Below are 16440 nucleotides of genomic sequence, written 5' to 3' on the forward strand. Positions count from 1 at the left end.
AGGAGCGGGGGTTGCCTGCCGCCATCCGCCCTCCAGCGCCCTTCCCCTCTTCTCTGCCTTTTCACTGCATTTTGGATACGTTGGGAAGATGAGAAATGCAATCGGGGGGGACGGTCCCAGCTGGGAGGGATGGGACGTGCCCAAACTCAGCACCTCCCCTTCGCATTCCCAGCTCCCTCCGATGAAAGCCAGCAGCGGCTGATTGATCGGCTGGGGAGCAGGGATTGATCAGGATTTCGGCCCCATACATATTCCTGCTATCTGATAAAGGGAAATCGATAGCTGAAAGAGCTATTCCTCCGAGGCCGGCCTCTCTGGAGGCAGCAGCCTCGAGCAGATCAAGGCTTGCAAACCTTTCCTTGCCGCCTAGGTCTCCCCCAGCCCCCTTCAAGCTCTGCTCCCCCCAACAGCAAACCCAGGCAGCAGGAGGGAAAACGGCCAAGGGGCAGGCGAGGGGGCCGGGGCCGGGCAAGAGGTAAAACCGCTGCTCTGGGTCTCACCTCCCACAGCATCGGCCATCCCGCGTCCTGGGCAAAGGGTTTTTTTTTTCCTCCTCCTTAGAGCATTACGGAGACGCCCCAAGGGCTTTTCCTTCTCCACGTCCCAGGGAAGCAGGGCGGCTTGCCAGAGCCTGGCAAACCGCCCCTGCCCGCCTGAGGGAGGGCGACCCGGTGAGCCGAGCCAGAGCCCGCAGCGCCTCGCCGGGCCGCGCTGCCGTCCCCGGCCGGTCCTGCGAGAGGACACAGCGCCCTGGCGAGCCCAAGGCAGAGGAGCACGAGCGGGGTCGGCCTCACCTCGCCCACGCACCGAGTCCCCTGGCCCTGCCAGCGGGGCCTCGGCGCCCGTCTTTCCTCCACGCTCGACCGGTTGCCTTCTCGGGTCCCTAACGGGTCTCACCTCCGTGGCCCGGCCAGCCGGCAAAGCCCTCGCGCCCGCTGCCCCAGCTTTCCCTCTCGCGCGCCGGCCCCGGGGACCGGTTTGGTGCTGCAGGGGTTTCAGGCCTGGTCCCCCATCGCCAGCCCATTTTGGTCAAGGGGGGAGCTGGGAGGGGGGCTGGACCTTGGCTTTCGGCAGTGCCGCAGCCCCAGCGAAGAGGGCTTTCCTTCAGGCATTCGCATTTTGCAGCCCGTCACCTCCGAACGCCGGCGTCCTGCGGAGACATCGCCCCGTGGCCCGTCCCTCCACCAGCACTGAGAGCCGGGACCTCGCCGCAAGCCTGGCAGGAGCCGCCCGCACGGGGGGCACGGCTGGTGCAGCGCCCTCTCCCACCCCGGGGTGCACCAGCTGCCCCCCCGTCGCCTCTTGACGTTTTGGCAGGCGTTTCCATGTGCTAGATGGAAGAAACCCAGCAAAAAGAGATGGCTGGAGCAGTCAGGCTGCAAATCGCTTGCTCCTCCAACTCCCAGCCCGTGTTTCGCTCTGCGTGTGGTTTCTGAAGCCGACTAGTTCTCCTGGCGCGGATGCGGGGTGGGCGGCTCCGACAAAACCAGCGGAGAAGAAAACGGGGCTTTTTCCAGGCTCCTTCATAGCTTTGGGAATAGCTGGATAAAGCAAGGGACGGAGCATGTCGTTTGGATCCGGCGTCTAGCTTAAATCCGTGCTGGCACCGAGGGGTGCTGTGGCCGCAGCGGGAGCCCCGGGAGCGGGTAGGAGCCACCCGAGGCGGCGCTGCTCCCTGCAGCCCCGCGAGCGCCGCACGGGCGTTGGGCCAGATCCTGCCCTTGGCCGCGCCGGCTCCGGGAAGGATGCGATGGGAGGGAGGTGGGAAGGGTCGCAGCCCCGTGCTGCCATGGAAAGGCCCGTTCGGGTGCTGGCATCCCACGAAACGGAGGGCTGTGTCACGCACGGCCCCACCAAAGAGCCCAGCACCCCTCCTGCTGCCGGCCGGGAATGTTTCAACGCCTCCGCGTGGGGCTCAGCGCCCCTGCCTCATGCTCACCTCGACCCGGCGCTGACACCTCGAACCACAGCTGAAGCCCCAGCAGGGGTTCCCCGTTGAAGTTGAAGCCGGTGGGGCAGGGACGCGGCTGGAGGGTGCTGGCACAGCCCCGTGTCGCCCTGGGGGCTCTCTGGCTGAGGCGGTGGTTAGCGGAGGAAGGTGGAGGTGGAGGTGGAGCTGGCTAGAAAGCGGCTGGGACCTTTGGGTGCAAATGGATGCGCCTGTGCGGTGGGGGTTGATGGATGCATTTGCTAAGGAGGTCTGGCCAAACCTGTGACTGTGCTGGACACCAGTAGGTTTCAGAGTTAACACCTCTGTCAGGGGGACCCAGTCACGTGGTCTCAGGTTGTTAACCAGCTCCAGCAGAGGCTGCTGCCTCTCGCCACACTTTAGGGCTCCCTGCTCCGGCTCCGGCTGGCGACGTTGGCTCTTCCCAGCTGGAGACGGCCTCCACGAGGCCAAACTGCACCAGGTTGGCGGTGGCCGCGGAGGCATCCCCGCCCCGGGGGCCCTGGTGGCCCCAGCCTGGCTGCCGCGCGGGCGAGCGGCTGGGCCGGGGCCGCGGGCGAGTGGCCGCCGGGAGCGATGTCCCGTGGCGGCACCGGCGTGGCTCGGCGGGGTGCCCGCGGGTGCTGGGGAGGTGCCAGGGCAGGGCACTGATACCGGGCGGGTGCCGGCTCCGAAGCCGCTCGGAGCCTTTCCGGGAAGAAGGCCCGCACCCAGGCCCCAGGGCAAGGCTGAAGCAAGAAGCTGAGGCTCTCCTGGTGGCCCGGGACCACCATGAGCCCCTTGCTGTCCCCCGGCCACCGTGTCACCCCGACTCAGCAGCCAGCCGGAGAGGGAGAGCCGCGGGGAGCGCGGCGGGCGAGCCGGGCGCCAGGATCTGCTCCCGCGTGACCATCACCCTGTGCAAGGCGGGCGAGGATGAGGAGGGCAGAGGGGAGGAGGTGGCCATGCTCGGGGCAGGGGGGAGCGGGTAGGGGCGCGCGGGGGCCCGCGGGCCGCCCCGGCAGGCAGGCACTCCTCCCGGCCGCGCTGAGCCGCAGGAAACACAGGCGCCGGCTCCGGCCTCCCCGGGGAACCAGCCCGACCGGCTCCCCGGCTGTCAGCACCTGAGGAATGCCAAACCTCCGCGCGGCGAGGGCCGGGTGCTCGGCGAGGGCTGGGTGCTCGGCGAGGGCTGGGTGCTCGGCGGGTGACCGTGCCGGTCCGCCCAGCTGCGGCGTGCCTGGAGCTGGGAGCAGCAGCCGGCGGCCAGCGCAGCGCAGCGCCGCGTGCTCGGCACGGCACCCGCCTCGCCGCCCGGCCGGGACAGCCGTCAGCCCGGCGGGAGCCTCGGCCGGCAGGTACGCGGGGAGGTGGGCGGGGGGGGGGGGGGGCCCGAGACGGCCGGCTGCTGCCTGGGAGCCGGGGGGGAGGCAGGGCTTCGTGCGGATGGGAGCCAGCGAACACCCAGCGGGCGAATCCGGGCTGCCAGCGTCTCGGTCCCGGACACATCTCGGCCCTGGCCACCCCCGCAGGCATCACCAGCCGCCCGGGGGGGCCGCTGGGCTGGGAGGCAGCGGGGCGGCTCAACCGGCTTGGCCGCAGCGTCGCAGCAGAGGAGGGGATGGGGATTCGGGGCCGAGCCCGGCTCCGGGGCTCCCAGGCTTGGTCCCGAGGGGCTGCTCTGGTTTAAACCCTGCTCTGAGCATCAGACCCCCCAAGGGCAGCCAGGCTCCCCGCACCCTCGTGGCCCCGGGTGGTGGCCGCGGGGCTCCCCGTGCCCCCCAGCCCCGCGTGCCGCCCGGGATGCGCGTCCCGGGCGACAGCGAAGCAGCGACAGCTCCGCTCGGCGGGAGGAAGCGCCAGGCAGCAAGGGGAAATGCACATCGCCCTGCCCTAATTATTAACCCCAAAGCGAGCAGCAGACGCCCAAACCAAACGCCTGAGTTTCCTGGAGGTGGCAGGTCTGCTTTCACCCCCCAGCTATTGAACATGTCCTCGTGTGTCCAGAGGCCCAGTTTTCTCCCCGGCCACCGGTTCACAGCCCACTACCGCTGGGACGCGGCAGCCTCTGCCCTTGGCAGCCAGTGGCCAGCTTAAAGCACGGCCCCTCTGTCGCTGCCTAACATTAAAAGGCATTTTTCGCCTTTTAATTGGATGCTTAAAGCCCTGAATAGGGTGCTTAGAGACCCTTCTGAACGGCAAATCATTCCCTCGTGGCAGAAGGCAACAAATTAGCCGACTGGGTTCGCTCTGCCTGGACACGGGGTGATTGATTAGCCGTGCCGGGCGCCCCGTGGCGCCAGCGGCACTCGGTGTTAGCGCAGCGCGTCCCGGCAGGCCGCCGTGGCCGAGCGGCTCCTCGGGAGCTGTTTCATGGCAAAAGGACCTGTCCCCGTGGCGTCTTTGCCTCCGCCGCAGCCTCGCCGGTGCTTTATACTCATGGGCTGTACCGAGGCTTAATGCTAAAACCAGAGGGGAACGTGGAAAATGGCTTGCGACATCCTGGATAAAGCCGGGCACCAAGGGTCGCGGCTGGCAGAGCAGGGCCGCCTCCGCGCGAGCCCCGTTCCCCCGCCGGGGAGCCGGGCTGGCTGGGACCCAGTACGGCCCAGGGAGGCACAGGGCGCAAGAGGCAGCTTCGGGCTGTGGGGTGCCGAGGGACAGGGAGGATAGGCCTGGGGATGGCTTGGAAATCCGGCTCCGGGCGCAAGTCAGCCCAGCCAGCTGAGTCACCGGCACGGCAGCGGGACACCCGCGGGGCCGGCAAGCAAGGCGCTGCGCTTGCGGCAGGGGAAGCCCTTTGGAGGTGGCACAGAGCAGCAGGCAGCACTGCAGAGTGGCAGTGTCGTAATTCAGGATGCAACCTAAACCTAATTGCAGCAGAAAATCCAGCTGCTCTGGCCGTGCAGGGCCGGGCTCCCGCTCTCCTCCGGCCTCCCGCCTGCCCGAGCGGAGCCGGGCGCTGCAGGCAGCGCTGAATCAGGCCCGTGATGAAAAAGGGGTGCCAGACAGCGTCGCCGCTCGGGTTTCGTCAGAAAGGGAAGATTGCATGGCAGAGAGCGGTGATTGCTTTGCTGAATTTGCTTAGAGCAAGCCACCCCCTCTGCAAGCCACGCTGGCCTCGCTGGCTCGGCGGCGACTTGTGTCGTTTGGGCTGGGGCTGTTGCTCGAACGCCGCGGGCAGCTGTGGCCCTGCATGGGGGTCCCTGCACGACACCGCGGCTCTGGAGCCCCATCTCATCCGCTTTCCAGCCTAAACCTAGTCTTGGCTTTTTGTTCTTGTGCCCAGCTTGCCCCCTACTACTCTCGCTTAAAATAGCCAGGGCTCATCCCGGCCTCGGGCTGTGCCCCCACACGAGAACTCATCGCCTCTTGTAAAATGACACTAATCCTTCCTATCTGTACTGGAGAGGCCTGCGAGGCCAGGGGACGCGAGACACAGCGGGCGCGTGCGGGGACGGCGACAGGGACAGGCAGCCGCCTGCCCGGCGCTGCCCAGCCCTGGGGATGCGAGCTCTGAGCAGGAAGGTTTTGCTCTGATTCCCAGCCGGGAAAGCCCCAGGCTCGGTCCCTCTGCGGGACGTGCCCCAGACCCCTTTCCCTTCCGCTCTCGCTGGGTCGGTGACACCAAATAACTTAATTGGGAGATGCCAAGGCCAAGATGCTGCTGCGCTTCCGGCCCTGTCACCAGCAGGTGCTTCGTCAGCTGCTTTCCATAACCCAAACACAGCAATAAAACTGTTCCGGGGCAGTTACGCAGCCTAATCACAGCGTCGCCTCCACGCGAGCCCGAGCAGCTCGGCTTGGGCAGCTCGCAGCAGGGCTCCGGGTGCCCCCGGCCTCCTGCCCCGCAGTCCCGGCGTGCCCGGGCCGAGCAGGACGGGGTGGCGATGCTGATGCCGATGCTGAAGCGAAGCGGCATTGCCACAAGCAGGAGGGCTGTTGGAGCAGGGTGCTGAGCACCACGCTGGTCGGGGGAGCCGCACTGGCGTGGTGCAAGAGCCAGGTAATTAGTGTGGCTTGTTTGCTCACGCCAGTCGGGCCCCGGAGCTAGAGGGAGTGATGCCGTCTTTGCCGAGTAGCAATAGGCACGGTCACGGGGGCGATGCTGCGAGGACAAGCCGAGCCTGGGGCTTGACTGGCGCCTCCTCCCACGAAACGATGGCCCTAGCGAGGCCGCTTCGCTCACGCTCCCTCCCGGCACGGCAGCCTCCCTGCTGCTTTTTGGGCTGGTTTGTTTGCAGTGTTTGCCGAGCCGGCGCAGCCCCGCCGCCCGCCTGACTCATCCCACGGCTCAGGGCAGCACCAGTTTGGGCTCCCCGCACGCTCACCAGCACCGTGCCAGCCTGCAAGGTGCGGCCGGGACCCCACTGCCCCTCCGGGCTGCTACCAGCGGGCAGCATGGCCTTGCCCTGTCGGGGACCGAGGATGGAGGCAGCCTTGCGGTGGTGGCACATTCACCTCCTGTCCTCAACACCAATGCCAAGATCCCCCAAACGCGTATTAAGAAGCACAGAGATGTCCAGAGGGTTTTAAGCCCCAGTCTCTGGGCCGCCCCAGGCTCCGGGTCAGGGCTGGTTCCCATGGAGAGGGATGTTTCCGCTCGGCCCGGCACTGCAAGGGGGACGCACGGTGTTGAGAGATTCGAGGGCGTTCAGTAGCACGGAGAGTTGGATTTCTTGTGTCCGTTCTCTGCAGCTCCGCCAGGCCCTGCACGGCATCGCTGGGGAGGCCGAGGCCGTCAGAAACGTGCCGCAGCGGTGGGCCGGAGCAGGCTCCCTGCCAGGCCGCCATGGATTCACCTTTCCGCCACGCCAAGGCGAGAGGTTTCCCCTCCAGCACAGAGCTGAGCACGAAGCAAGCGGCACCCGGCGTGCCGGGGCCCGAGGCCCGGTCCCGCTTCCAGAAGGTCTCGCTGGCATCACGGAGGCTCGAGAGCGCCGCAGCCTCCCGGGAACAGGACGGCAGCCAGTCCCGCGTGTCCGTGCTGCTGCAGGCCTGGGAGCGGGAGATCGTGGAGAAGACAGCAGCGGGGCCGTCGGGCCAGGCGCGCCGGCAGCACTCCTCCTCCGTCGACCTCCTCAGGGACTTCACCCCGCACGGCCCCGTCTTCTCGCAGGTTTATTCCCCCGTTCAGAAGCCGAGGAGGCAGGACGAGAGGGGAAAGTCCGTGGCTGGGAGCGCCCGCAGTGCCGGCTCGCCTGGGGCTGACAGCCCGCCGCCCGCGGGGTCCCCCCTGGAAGTCCCCGTGCACCGGGAGAGCTACCTGCACGGCGCCCTCAGCCCTCCCAGACTCCCCGAATCGTCCACGGCAGCGTTTCTCCGCAGCTCCTCACCCACCGGGTCCCCCCGCGACGGCCCCGGGCCCGCGGCAGCCGGCATTGCTCTGGTCCCCGGCCCCCGGTGCAGGTCTGACCCTGGCTATCGCCCTGCCGTGCCCAGGGCCAGGCATGTCACCGTGCTGCGGACGGGCAAGGAAGCAGCCGGGTCTGATCCAGGGCTCGCGGAGGAAAGGGAAACACCAAGTGGCACGCGGGAGGCTGCCAGCGCTGCGGCTGCAGCGGCTCCGGGGGGAAGCCCGGGGCAGCGGGACAGCAACGTGCCCGATACCGCCGGCACCAGTGATGGCTCCGCGGCCGCCTCGGAGGCAGCGAGGCTCTCGGCTGAGGGATCCCAGGGGGAGAAGCGTTCGACGCAAGCTGAAAACACGAAGGCGAACGACTGCCAGAGAGACGGCGACAGGCCCGGAGACCTGCAAGCCGGTACTACCAGGTGCCAGCGGTGCCCCTCAGAGGCAGCCGCCGGCCGGGCAGCGGGGGCCGCCACGGAGCAGGAGAGCACGGAGGATGGGGACGGCTCCACTTCAGCCACACCGCCGAGGACAGAGAGCTCCGCGGGAGCTGGCGGCACCCCTGAAATCCCCTCTGTGGAGGAGAGCATTGGCCCAGAGCCATCACCTGAATCCCAGGGGCCTCCGAAGGACACGGAGGCCGAGCAGGAGGTTGGAGAGACGATGACAGACCCCCAGGGAACGGCCCAAGAGCCGGAGAGCAGGACGGAGCTGCCCCTGGCCTCCGGCCAGCTCGCGGAGAGCCCCGCGGACGCAGCCGAGGAGGACCCCGAGCTGGTGGTGGACATGGAGCTCTTTGTGGACACGCTGCGCAACATGGAGCCCTCGGAGATGCGGAAGGCGCCCAAGGGGCCGCGCCAGCCGCGGCCCTCGGCGCTGGGCCGCTGCGCCGCCCTGCCTCCCATCCACGAGGACCGCGTGGCGCCGCGGGCGCAGCGCTCGCTGCCCACCGCCCTGCGGGAGCTGCTGGAGAAGGGCGACGCCGCGGCCCGGGAGGAGAGCCCCGAGGAGGAGATCGAGAACCCCTACCTGAGCCGGGACGAGAAGCCGCCGGCGCCGGCAGCGCCCCGGCGGGGCGTCCCCGGGGAAGGCAGGCCAGAGGTGGACTCGCTCCTGGGGACGCTGAGGCAGGCCGGGACGGAGGAGAAAGCCAAAGTCGCCATCCCCAGGGCCTCCCTTGACCACAGCGTGCTCTTCCGAGGCAACGTCCTCAAAGGCACGGTGCTGCTCTCCGACTTCCTGGAGCACCGGGCGGCCGCGGCGGACGAGGCCAAGCCCTACTCGCGCCTGGACAACAGCGTGCTCTACAGCCGCCTCGTGTGCCCCGCCGCGGCCCCGCTCGAGGCGCCCGAGAGCGACGGCTCGAGTCCGCAGGGCCGGGCACCAGCCAACGGGCCGTGTCCCGGCAGCCGCCGTGGCCCCGGGCCCTGCCTGGACGTGGCTCAGGAGATGGCCTTGCCAGAAGCCCCAAGTCCCAGCCACGTCCCTCCTGCTGCCAAAGAGCCGGCGCCAAAAAGCACCCTGTGCCCTGCTGACACGGTGGTGAGTAAAATGCCGGCACGCGCTCGCCGGGGCGGGCAGCCGCAGAGCAGCGCAGTGCCTGGGGAGACGTTTGCATCTCGCAGGCGTGCGCGGAGGAGCAGGGAGCAGGCCCCACCTCGGGTCTGATGCAAATCCCCAGGGCATCCGTCGCCTGGCTCCCAGTCTGCCTACAGAGAGGACAGAGTGGGGCCAGGACTCCGTACGGTGATCCCCATCGGGATGTCCCTCCTATTGGGGACATCCAGTACGGGCCAGGACGCAGTCAGATGTGGCATGGCCCTGAGCAGGGACTAACACATGGCTGGAGAGCCAGCACGGGGCAGTGGGAGGGCACGGCCAGGCGGACGGTCCGCTGTGCAGGAATGCTCGAGGTGTGGCTGCTGCGGGCGATGGGAGGGATCCACGGATGCGAGACATGGCTGCAGCCTCCCCGGCTGCGGGAGATGGCTGGGGCTGCCGACGTCCCTGCACGCTCCTCACGCAACTCTGCTCTCGGGTGTTTGCAGCAGGAGGACAAGGAGATCTTCAAGAAGATCAACACGAGACCCGGCAAGGTACGGGGCACGTGGCTGGGGCCAGGGCTGGGGCTGCCACCCCCGCAGCGGTGCTGCGGTACCACCTCTCTGCTGTGTCGCTCCTTCGCAGATCATCCTCTTCTCTGAGTCGGGCTTCGCGGGCCAGAAACGAGAGATCTGGGGTGACGTTCCTGATGCCACATCCTGGGAGCTCTCGCACACCATCTCCATCCGCGTCGTCCGAGGAGGGTAAGCGAGCGGAGGTGGCGCAGGGAGCGTGAAGGGAGAGAGTCACCCTGACACGCCGCACTCCCCGGGGCTGGAGCCGAGCTCCCCAGCCCAGGGTTTGGGAGTCATCGTCCCACCGGTGCTAGTTATCGTGGCTCTTGGGCAGTGTCTGGCGGTCAGCAGTGGCAGGGGAGTCCCCACCGCCGGCATCTCCTTATGGCCGGGCATGGGGCTTGGGGCCACGTCCTGCACCTCTCCTGCTGCCGTTACCTGAGCCTGGCCACCCACTCCTCGGCGTGCCTGTCCCTGCGTGCAGACCCAGCCTGTCCCCTGTATCCCTTGCGACAGGGTCTCTGCGAGGTGGCTAGCAGTGGGTAAAAGCAGGATTTTCTCCCTTTGCTCTCGCCCGGCTCCCAGGTGGGTGATGTACGAAAAGCCACGGTTTCACGGGCGCAAATGCGTGCTGGTGGAGGGGGATGTGGAGATCGACAACCCCTGGACGACCTACGGGCAGAGCCAGCCGCCTGGCGAGAGCGGGCCCTTCCGCATCGGCTCCTTCAAGAGGGTGGTGCAGGTGAGCAGCCTGCGTGGGCCCTGGCACGCTCACGCTGGCAACGGCGGGCAGAGCGCAAGGCGCTGGAGCTGCTGCTGGGTGCCCAAAACCCCGCAGCCACCGGCTCTGCCAGCCTGGCCGCCCCTCACGCTTGTTTTCCGTGCCAGGATTACCGCGTCCCTGAGATCAGCCTGTTCACGGAGGAGAATGGTGAAGGCACCAGGCTGAAGTTCACCGACTCGGCGGAGGACACCCGCACACGGGGCCAGGCCCTGACAGCCTCTTCCATCATCGTCCACTCTGGCCTGTGAGCCGGGGGTGAGGGAGTGGGGTCAGACCACGAACAACGCCTGGGAGCGGGGCTCGGACATTTAGAAGAGATTTTCCTCCTTTCTCCAGGTGGCTGGTTTACTCCAAGCCGTTCTTCGATGATGACCCCTACGTTTTGGAGCCAGGCGGGTACCCCAACTTAAAGGCATGGGGAGCAAAGGACCCATCCATCTGCTCCATGCACCCCATCCGGCTGGTGAGTGTCCAAAATGAAGCCAAAAAGATCTTTTCTTCAATGAAAATGGTGTTTGGCCCCATCAGTGCTGGCTAGGCTGGAAACAGCCTCGCAGCAGTGTCCAGCGCTGTCCCCTCCTGCTGCGGCCTCACTGGCCTCACTGGGGCTGTTCTCATTGCAGGGCTGCCCCGTCGTGGAGCGAGCCGGGGAGCCGCAGGTGAGCGCGGCGGCAGAGCGGCGTGTGCCCCGGGAGCCTGCAGGACCAAGCACCACCGCCAGTCCTCACCCCTCTTGTGTCCCTAGGCGGTCATCTACGAGGACGTGGGCTTCCAGGGCCGCAGCTTCTCCATGAGCCGAGACATCTATGACCTGAGATGCCTGCCCGGGCTGCCGCTGCCCACCGTGGGCTCCCTGCACATCCTGGGTGGCTGGTGAGCAGCTCACAGCGGGCATGCAGCAGGGAGAGGACGGATTTGGAGCGGTGCAGCCGACTTCTCCACATCGCCGTGTGCGCTGCGAATAGCTCTGCTCTGCTCCAGAGACCCCGGCGGCCTCATCACCTGTGTCTGTCTCTGTATCCAGCTGGGTTGGCTACGAGAAGGAAGGCTTTCGGGGCCACCAGTACCTGCTGGAGGAAGGGGAGTACCACGACTGGACACAGTGGGGCGGCTACAACAAGGAGCTGGTGTCCCTACGCCTCATACGGACGGTGAGGGCAGGGCCGGTGGCAGCAGGGGCTGCCAGCAGCAGTCAGGGCTGGACCTGCTATGGGCAGGGTGAGCTGTCCCCTTACAGTCCTGCCCTCACCCCCCAAAGTGAGCCCTCCCTGGCCGCATCAGGCACCCGGACGTGGCCTGAGATCCCCCAAACTCATCACACAGAAGGAATTAGGTGCCTAGTGCTGTTCCCACAGTCCCCAGGGTCCCCGCAGGAATGAGCCCGGCCCGCAGCCCTGGCCCCCACGCAGGCTCAGGGGCTCAGAGGGGCTCCCCTCTTCCGCAGGACTTTTCTGACCCGGCGCTGGTGCTCTTTGAAGCCATGGACTTCGAGGAGGGCCCCAGCGTGGAGCTGAGCGAGGCGCTCCCCGACACGCGGCTGGCCGGCTACGGCCCCATCACCCAGTCCATCCACGTGCTGAGTGGCGTGTGAGTGCGGGGGGGGCCCAGGGGATGGCCGCAAGCTGGTCCCTGCGGGGGTGAGGGTGGAGCCGAGTGAGTCCACGTCTTTCCCTGGCAGGTGGGTGGTCTACGAGGGCACCAACTTCTCGGGCGAGCAGTATGTCCTGGAGAAAGGTGTGTACCGCAACTGCGAAGACTGGGGTGCTGCTGACTGCCGCATCGCCTCGGCACAGCCCATCCTGCAGGTGAGAGCACCCGTCCGCCTCGGGGCCGCGGGACCCAGGCACAGGCACCAGGGACCCATCGCGGCAAGGGCTGCTTGGCAGCGCCGAGCCTGAGTGAGATGCCAACCAGCCGCGCTCTGTCTGCTTCCAGGTCGGGGAACACAACCTGCACTTCGTCTCCAAGGTGCGATGGCGCCGTGCCGGCGGACGCGGGCGGGAGGGGGAACCCGCCACTCGCTGCAGTGCCCGTTGCGGGATGGCAGTGGTGGCTTTGCCCCCATCTCACCCATCCCCTTTGCTCCCTTTCTCCAGATCCAGCTATTCTCAGAGCCTGACTTCTTCGGGGACCACGTCTCCTTCGAGGATGACCAGAGCGCCCTGCCGCCCGCCTTCGTGCCGCGCTCCTGCAGAGTCCGCGGGGGCAGGTACGACACCCCGGGGGGCAGCCAGGCCAGGGCTGCCACAGAGGCTCCCCGGGGAGTGGGATAGGCATCCTCCCTGCCACCCTCTGGCACCCACGCGGCTTCGAGAGAGCCGGGCATCACGCCCGCAGGGTGCGCCAGCGGCTCCGGCAGCACAGGGAGGCTGCAAGGTGGCCAGGACGGGCGGGGGCGGCCCTGATGTTCACGGGGGGCTGCAGGGCCTAGACACCCACCGTGACAGCCGTGTCACCCCCGGGAATGCTCCTTTCTGCCAGCTGGACCCTGTTCGACGGACAGGCGTTCGCAGGGGAGCAGCATGTGCTGTCCGAGGGCGAGTACCCCACACTCAGTGCCATGGGCTGCCTCTCCTCTACGGTCATCCGCTCCTTGAAGAAGGTCCCAGTGGTGAGTACGGGCCCTCCCTTCCCTCCACCAGCACCACCGTCTGCCCCAGGGCCGGGATAGGGGAGAAACCCTGCAGCAACCTCCGCCACGGGTACCCTAGACCCCACATGAGCTCTCTTCCCTGGGAGCCCTTCTGCCCCCAAGGCTAGTAGCGCCTCCTGGCCTGCCCCTCACACCTCTGTCTCTTCACCCCATTCCCAGTTTTTCTCGGAGCCCTCCATCTTCCTGCACGGGCTGGAGTGTTTTGAAGGGAAGGAGATTGAGCTGAACAACGAAGTGCGGAGCCTCCAGGCCGAGGGGTTCAACAACCACGTGCTGTCAGTGCGCGTCAAAGGAGGGATGTAAGTGAGGCCAGGGCCCTGCCGGCTCCCCAGCCCCTCTCTGCCTGCTGCTCCCGGCTGCCCTGCAGCCGATGGGCAGCACCTCGCGGTGCGCCGAGGCGACCGCACTCTGCCCATCTCTCCTTAGCTGGGTGCTGTGCGAACACGGAGACTTCCGAGGCCGCCAGTGGCTGCTCGACCGCACCGAAATCACCAACTGGCTGACGTACAGTGGGCTCCAGCACGTGGGCTCCCTCTACCCCATCCGCCAGGTGAGCGCTGCCAGCTCCCTGCCCGGCCCGCCAAGATGCAGCACTGCCCGGGATGGCACCCAAGGGAGCAGGTGGTGACGATGAGCCCCAAAGCAAGCCCAGGGCAGGCAGGCTGGTGCAAAGAGGATGGAGATGAGGCTTCTCCCCAACAGAGCTCTGCACGTGAGGGAAAGAGGAACCAAGCTGGCTGTCAGATGAGGCTCGATGGACAAGGAGGGGGCTGTCCAGGGCCTGTGAAACAGGAAGTCCCTGAGGATAAATTGGGATGTGCTGGGGATGCTCAGGGAGAGCTCACAGGGAGTGAAGAGCACCAAACCTGCAGGCTGATGGAGAGAGGCCTGAAGGCAGACACGATAGCGGCCGGCTCCGGGTGACCCGGAGGAGGCAGGGAGGGCAGGGCCTTGGAAAGCGGCACACCGTTGACAGCTCTCACCCATGAAAGGCGTTGCCAACCCAGCATTAGCACCCCTCTAATCCCTGCACCCCTGCGCTGCGCTCCCACCCCGGGAGTGGCTGCGTTTGTGGTGAAACACTCCCCGTGGGCAGGCGGCTTGCAAAACGCGCTGGCATCCGGGAAGGAAAAGCCCTGACTGTGCCAGCTGCAAAGGAGATGGGCAGAGCTACGGCCATCGCCTCAGCGCTGCTGGGGGACGCAGGGTGGTGGAGCACCCCTGGCCAGGGCTGTTCAGACTGTCCCAGCAGGAGCTACAGAGTCCAGGTCCTCCCCTCCCAAAGCCACTGAGCTGGGAGATGCCCTTCATCAGCCACTAGCAACGAATGAACGGTGCAGGACACGCACACAGCAGCGCTTTCCAGTGCTGCAGAGACCAGCAGACTGATTTAAAAAGGGCTGTAACATGAGGGAGACCCCAGCACAGAACCAGGAAACAGAGCCCAAGTGAAAGGGGCAAGCAAAAACCTCTCTCCTTCCAGAGACGGATATATTTCCGGATCAGGAGCAAGGAGCTGGAGCGCTTCCTGTCCGTCCCTGATGACGCTGAGGACATGAAAGCAGGGCGTGTGGTGGTCTCGAGCCTGAGCGACCAGAGCAGCTCCGTCTGGTACTACGAGGAGGGGCTGATCAAAAACCAGGTCAGGGCTCGTGTGCAATTCCAGCAGCTCAAGAGGGGTGCACGGGAGCCGGAGGGGACCAGGAGACACCGGCAGGACCTGCTCTGCCTGTCTGCTCTCTGTCCTGTCTGGGTATTTCCCACCCTGGAGCGAACTTTCAAGGCTTACAGCACAGAGCTTTTCCTAGCTCTCACCTCAGCCTCCCTCTCTGCTGCATGAGCCCAGGGTTTCTTATCTGGTCTCCAAGGCACAGAAAGATCAGTTGATTCTCTCTTCCCCAAGTCTCCCCTGGAGATCTGAAGGTTCTGTCTCCTCAGAGGACTTCTACTGCCCTGATCATGCCCACCTCTCACTGAGAGGTTTTCCTGCTTTTCCCACATTATATCCCACCCCCAAACCAGCTGCATTTGATCATCAGGAAAACCCTTCAGGGTGAAAGCCTTTGAGACGTGCTAGCACCCATGGCAGGGAGAGCATCAGATAAAGAGGAGAGAGGGGAACAGGCTGACCTGGTGACTGTGGTTCATTTTAGGTTGCCCCCAACATGAGCCTACAGGTCATCGGGCCTGCTGGGAAGGGTGCGAAGGCTGTGCTGTGGTCTGAGAATCGGATGCCGCGGCAGACCTGGAGCATTGATTCTTTGGGACGGATTCACAGTCAGATGTTTGAGGACATGATCTTGGATATAAAGGGTAAGGCCCCAACTGTGGCACAGGGGCTGATTTTCCAGGGACCCCCTGAAATGGGTGTTTGGCTGTGAGATGGATTATGTACCCCTTTCCCACTCTTGGCAGTGGGGGGGGGGGGAGGCAGAGAACAGAGACCAGTCTGCTCACAACGTATTTTCAGTACTCCTCAAACCCTCATCTCTCTCTGCAGGCGGCCGATCGTATGACCGGGATCACGCAATCATTTGGGACATGGCTGAGGAAAGACCCACACAGATCTGGGACATACAAGTGCTATGAGGGAATGTGTGACCCTGGCTCCGAGAAGTGCCGCAGGACAGGATCCTCCATTCTGGGGTGGGCTGTCTCCTTCCCTGCGCACACTGCACCCCAAGCCCTCCTCTTCCCTGGCTGCTGGCATGAAGGATGCCCAAATAATCATCAGTCTACTGTGCTGCCTCCACCACCAAGGGGAAACCAACCGCATCACCCTTCCGGGGCATGGAGGAACGAGAAGCCCCAGCAAGCCACTTGTGAAGGGCCCCATGAACGCACAGGGGACATGCGGTGCAGGACCTGCGCAGCACTGCCTGGCAAGGCTCCTTTCCCACCCGGCTTTCCTCTCCAAACTGTATTTATGTACGTGTGTAAGATACAGCCCCTCTCGTGCCGGGCCAGCTCTGCACGTGTGGTTTGTTTTCTTGCATGCTGGCCATCGTGTACCCCTTTGCTATGGGCTGAGATACCCCAGGCCAGGGCCTGGCGCCCCCGTGAGCCCTGCAACAGCCAGGCAGAGGCCCAATCCTGCTCCCTGGATGGGAGCCCAGTGCCCTCTAGTGTCCAAAGACCATATGCAGCGTCGCAGACCTGGATTTTAAAAGGCAAGACAATGTGACATCCCAGACAGGAGCATGTCTGGCTCCAGTCACGCCGTGCCAGCCTGCAGCGGTGTACCGTCACACATGGTCTCAGCCCAGCCGCAGCTGAGCACGGGCTGAGCAGCTCCATCCCAGAGCAGCATCACCGCTAAATAAAAGGGGCTCTGGGTATATGTCACCTCCTACTTCTGAAGAGATGTAGACAAGAAAGGTCCCAAACCCACAGGCGAGACTATCTGGCCCACCCCAGGGGTGCCTTGCCCTAGCATTGCCAGTAGGCCACCCAGCCCCTCAAGAAACACCTCTGCTGGGATGGGAGAGGTGGCTCTGAGCAGTCTGCACAAGCACCGGACTCTGCAGCAGGGCATCTGCCAGGCTCTCCTCAGGCCTGGAGACCCCCCCAGCCCGGGGCAGGGATCCCACTCTAGTAGGAGCCCAGCCT

The 16440-nt window shown here is 65.8% G+C and overlaps 1 protein-coding gene across 1 annotated transcript; it reads left to right on the forward strand.

Moving 5' to 3' along the window:
• Positions 1-6719: 6719 nt before the first annotated feature.
• On the forward strand, positions 6720-15762 carry CRYBG2 (crystallin beta-gamma domain containing 2). Its single transcript, XM_062594121.1, has 19 exons — positions 6720-8819; positions 9329-9373; positions 9465-9583; positions 9980-10136; positions 10283-10422; positions 10515-10641; positions 10802-10837; positions 10924-11051; positions 11203-11329; positions 11623-11765; positions 11857-11983; positions 12114-12146; positions 12275-12387; positions 12660-12789; positions 12991-13130; positions 13258-13381; positions 14315-14473; positions 14985-15144; positions 15332-15762. Exons 1-19 carry the CDS (start codon positions 6720-6722, stop codon positions 15418-15420), a joined length of 4197 nt encoding a protein of 1398 aa, XP_062450105.1. The 3' UTR covers positions 15421-15762.
• Positions 15763-16440: the final 678 nt, after the last annotated feature.

The sequence above is a fragment of the Rhea pennata genome, chromosome 23 (genome assembly GCF_028389875.1).
Source record: "Rhea pennata isolate bPtePen1 chromosome 23, bPtePen1.pri, whole genome shotgun sequence".
Classification (NCBI taxonomy): domain Eukaryota; kingdom Metazoa; phylum Chordata; class Aves; order Rheiformes; family Rheidae; genus Rhea; species Rhea pennata.

Coding starts and splice junctions, on each gene's coding strand:
- CRYBG2 (XM_062594121.1), top strand. CDS start 6,720: ATGGATTCACCTTTCCGCCACGCCAAGGCGAGAGGTTTCCCCTCCAGC. Junction 8,820..9,328: donor TGTGCCCTGCTGACACGGTG/GTGAGTAAAATG, acceptor TGTTTGCAGCAG/GAGGACAAGGAGATCTTCAA. Junction 10,137..10,282: donor CCTTCAAGAGGGTGGTGCAG/GTGAGCAGCCTG, acceptor TTTCCGTGCCAG/GATTACCGCGTCCCTGAGAT.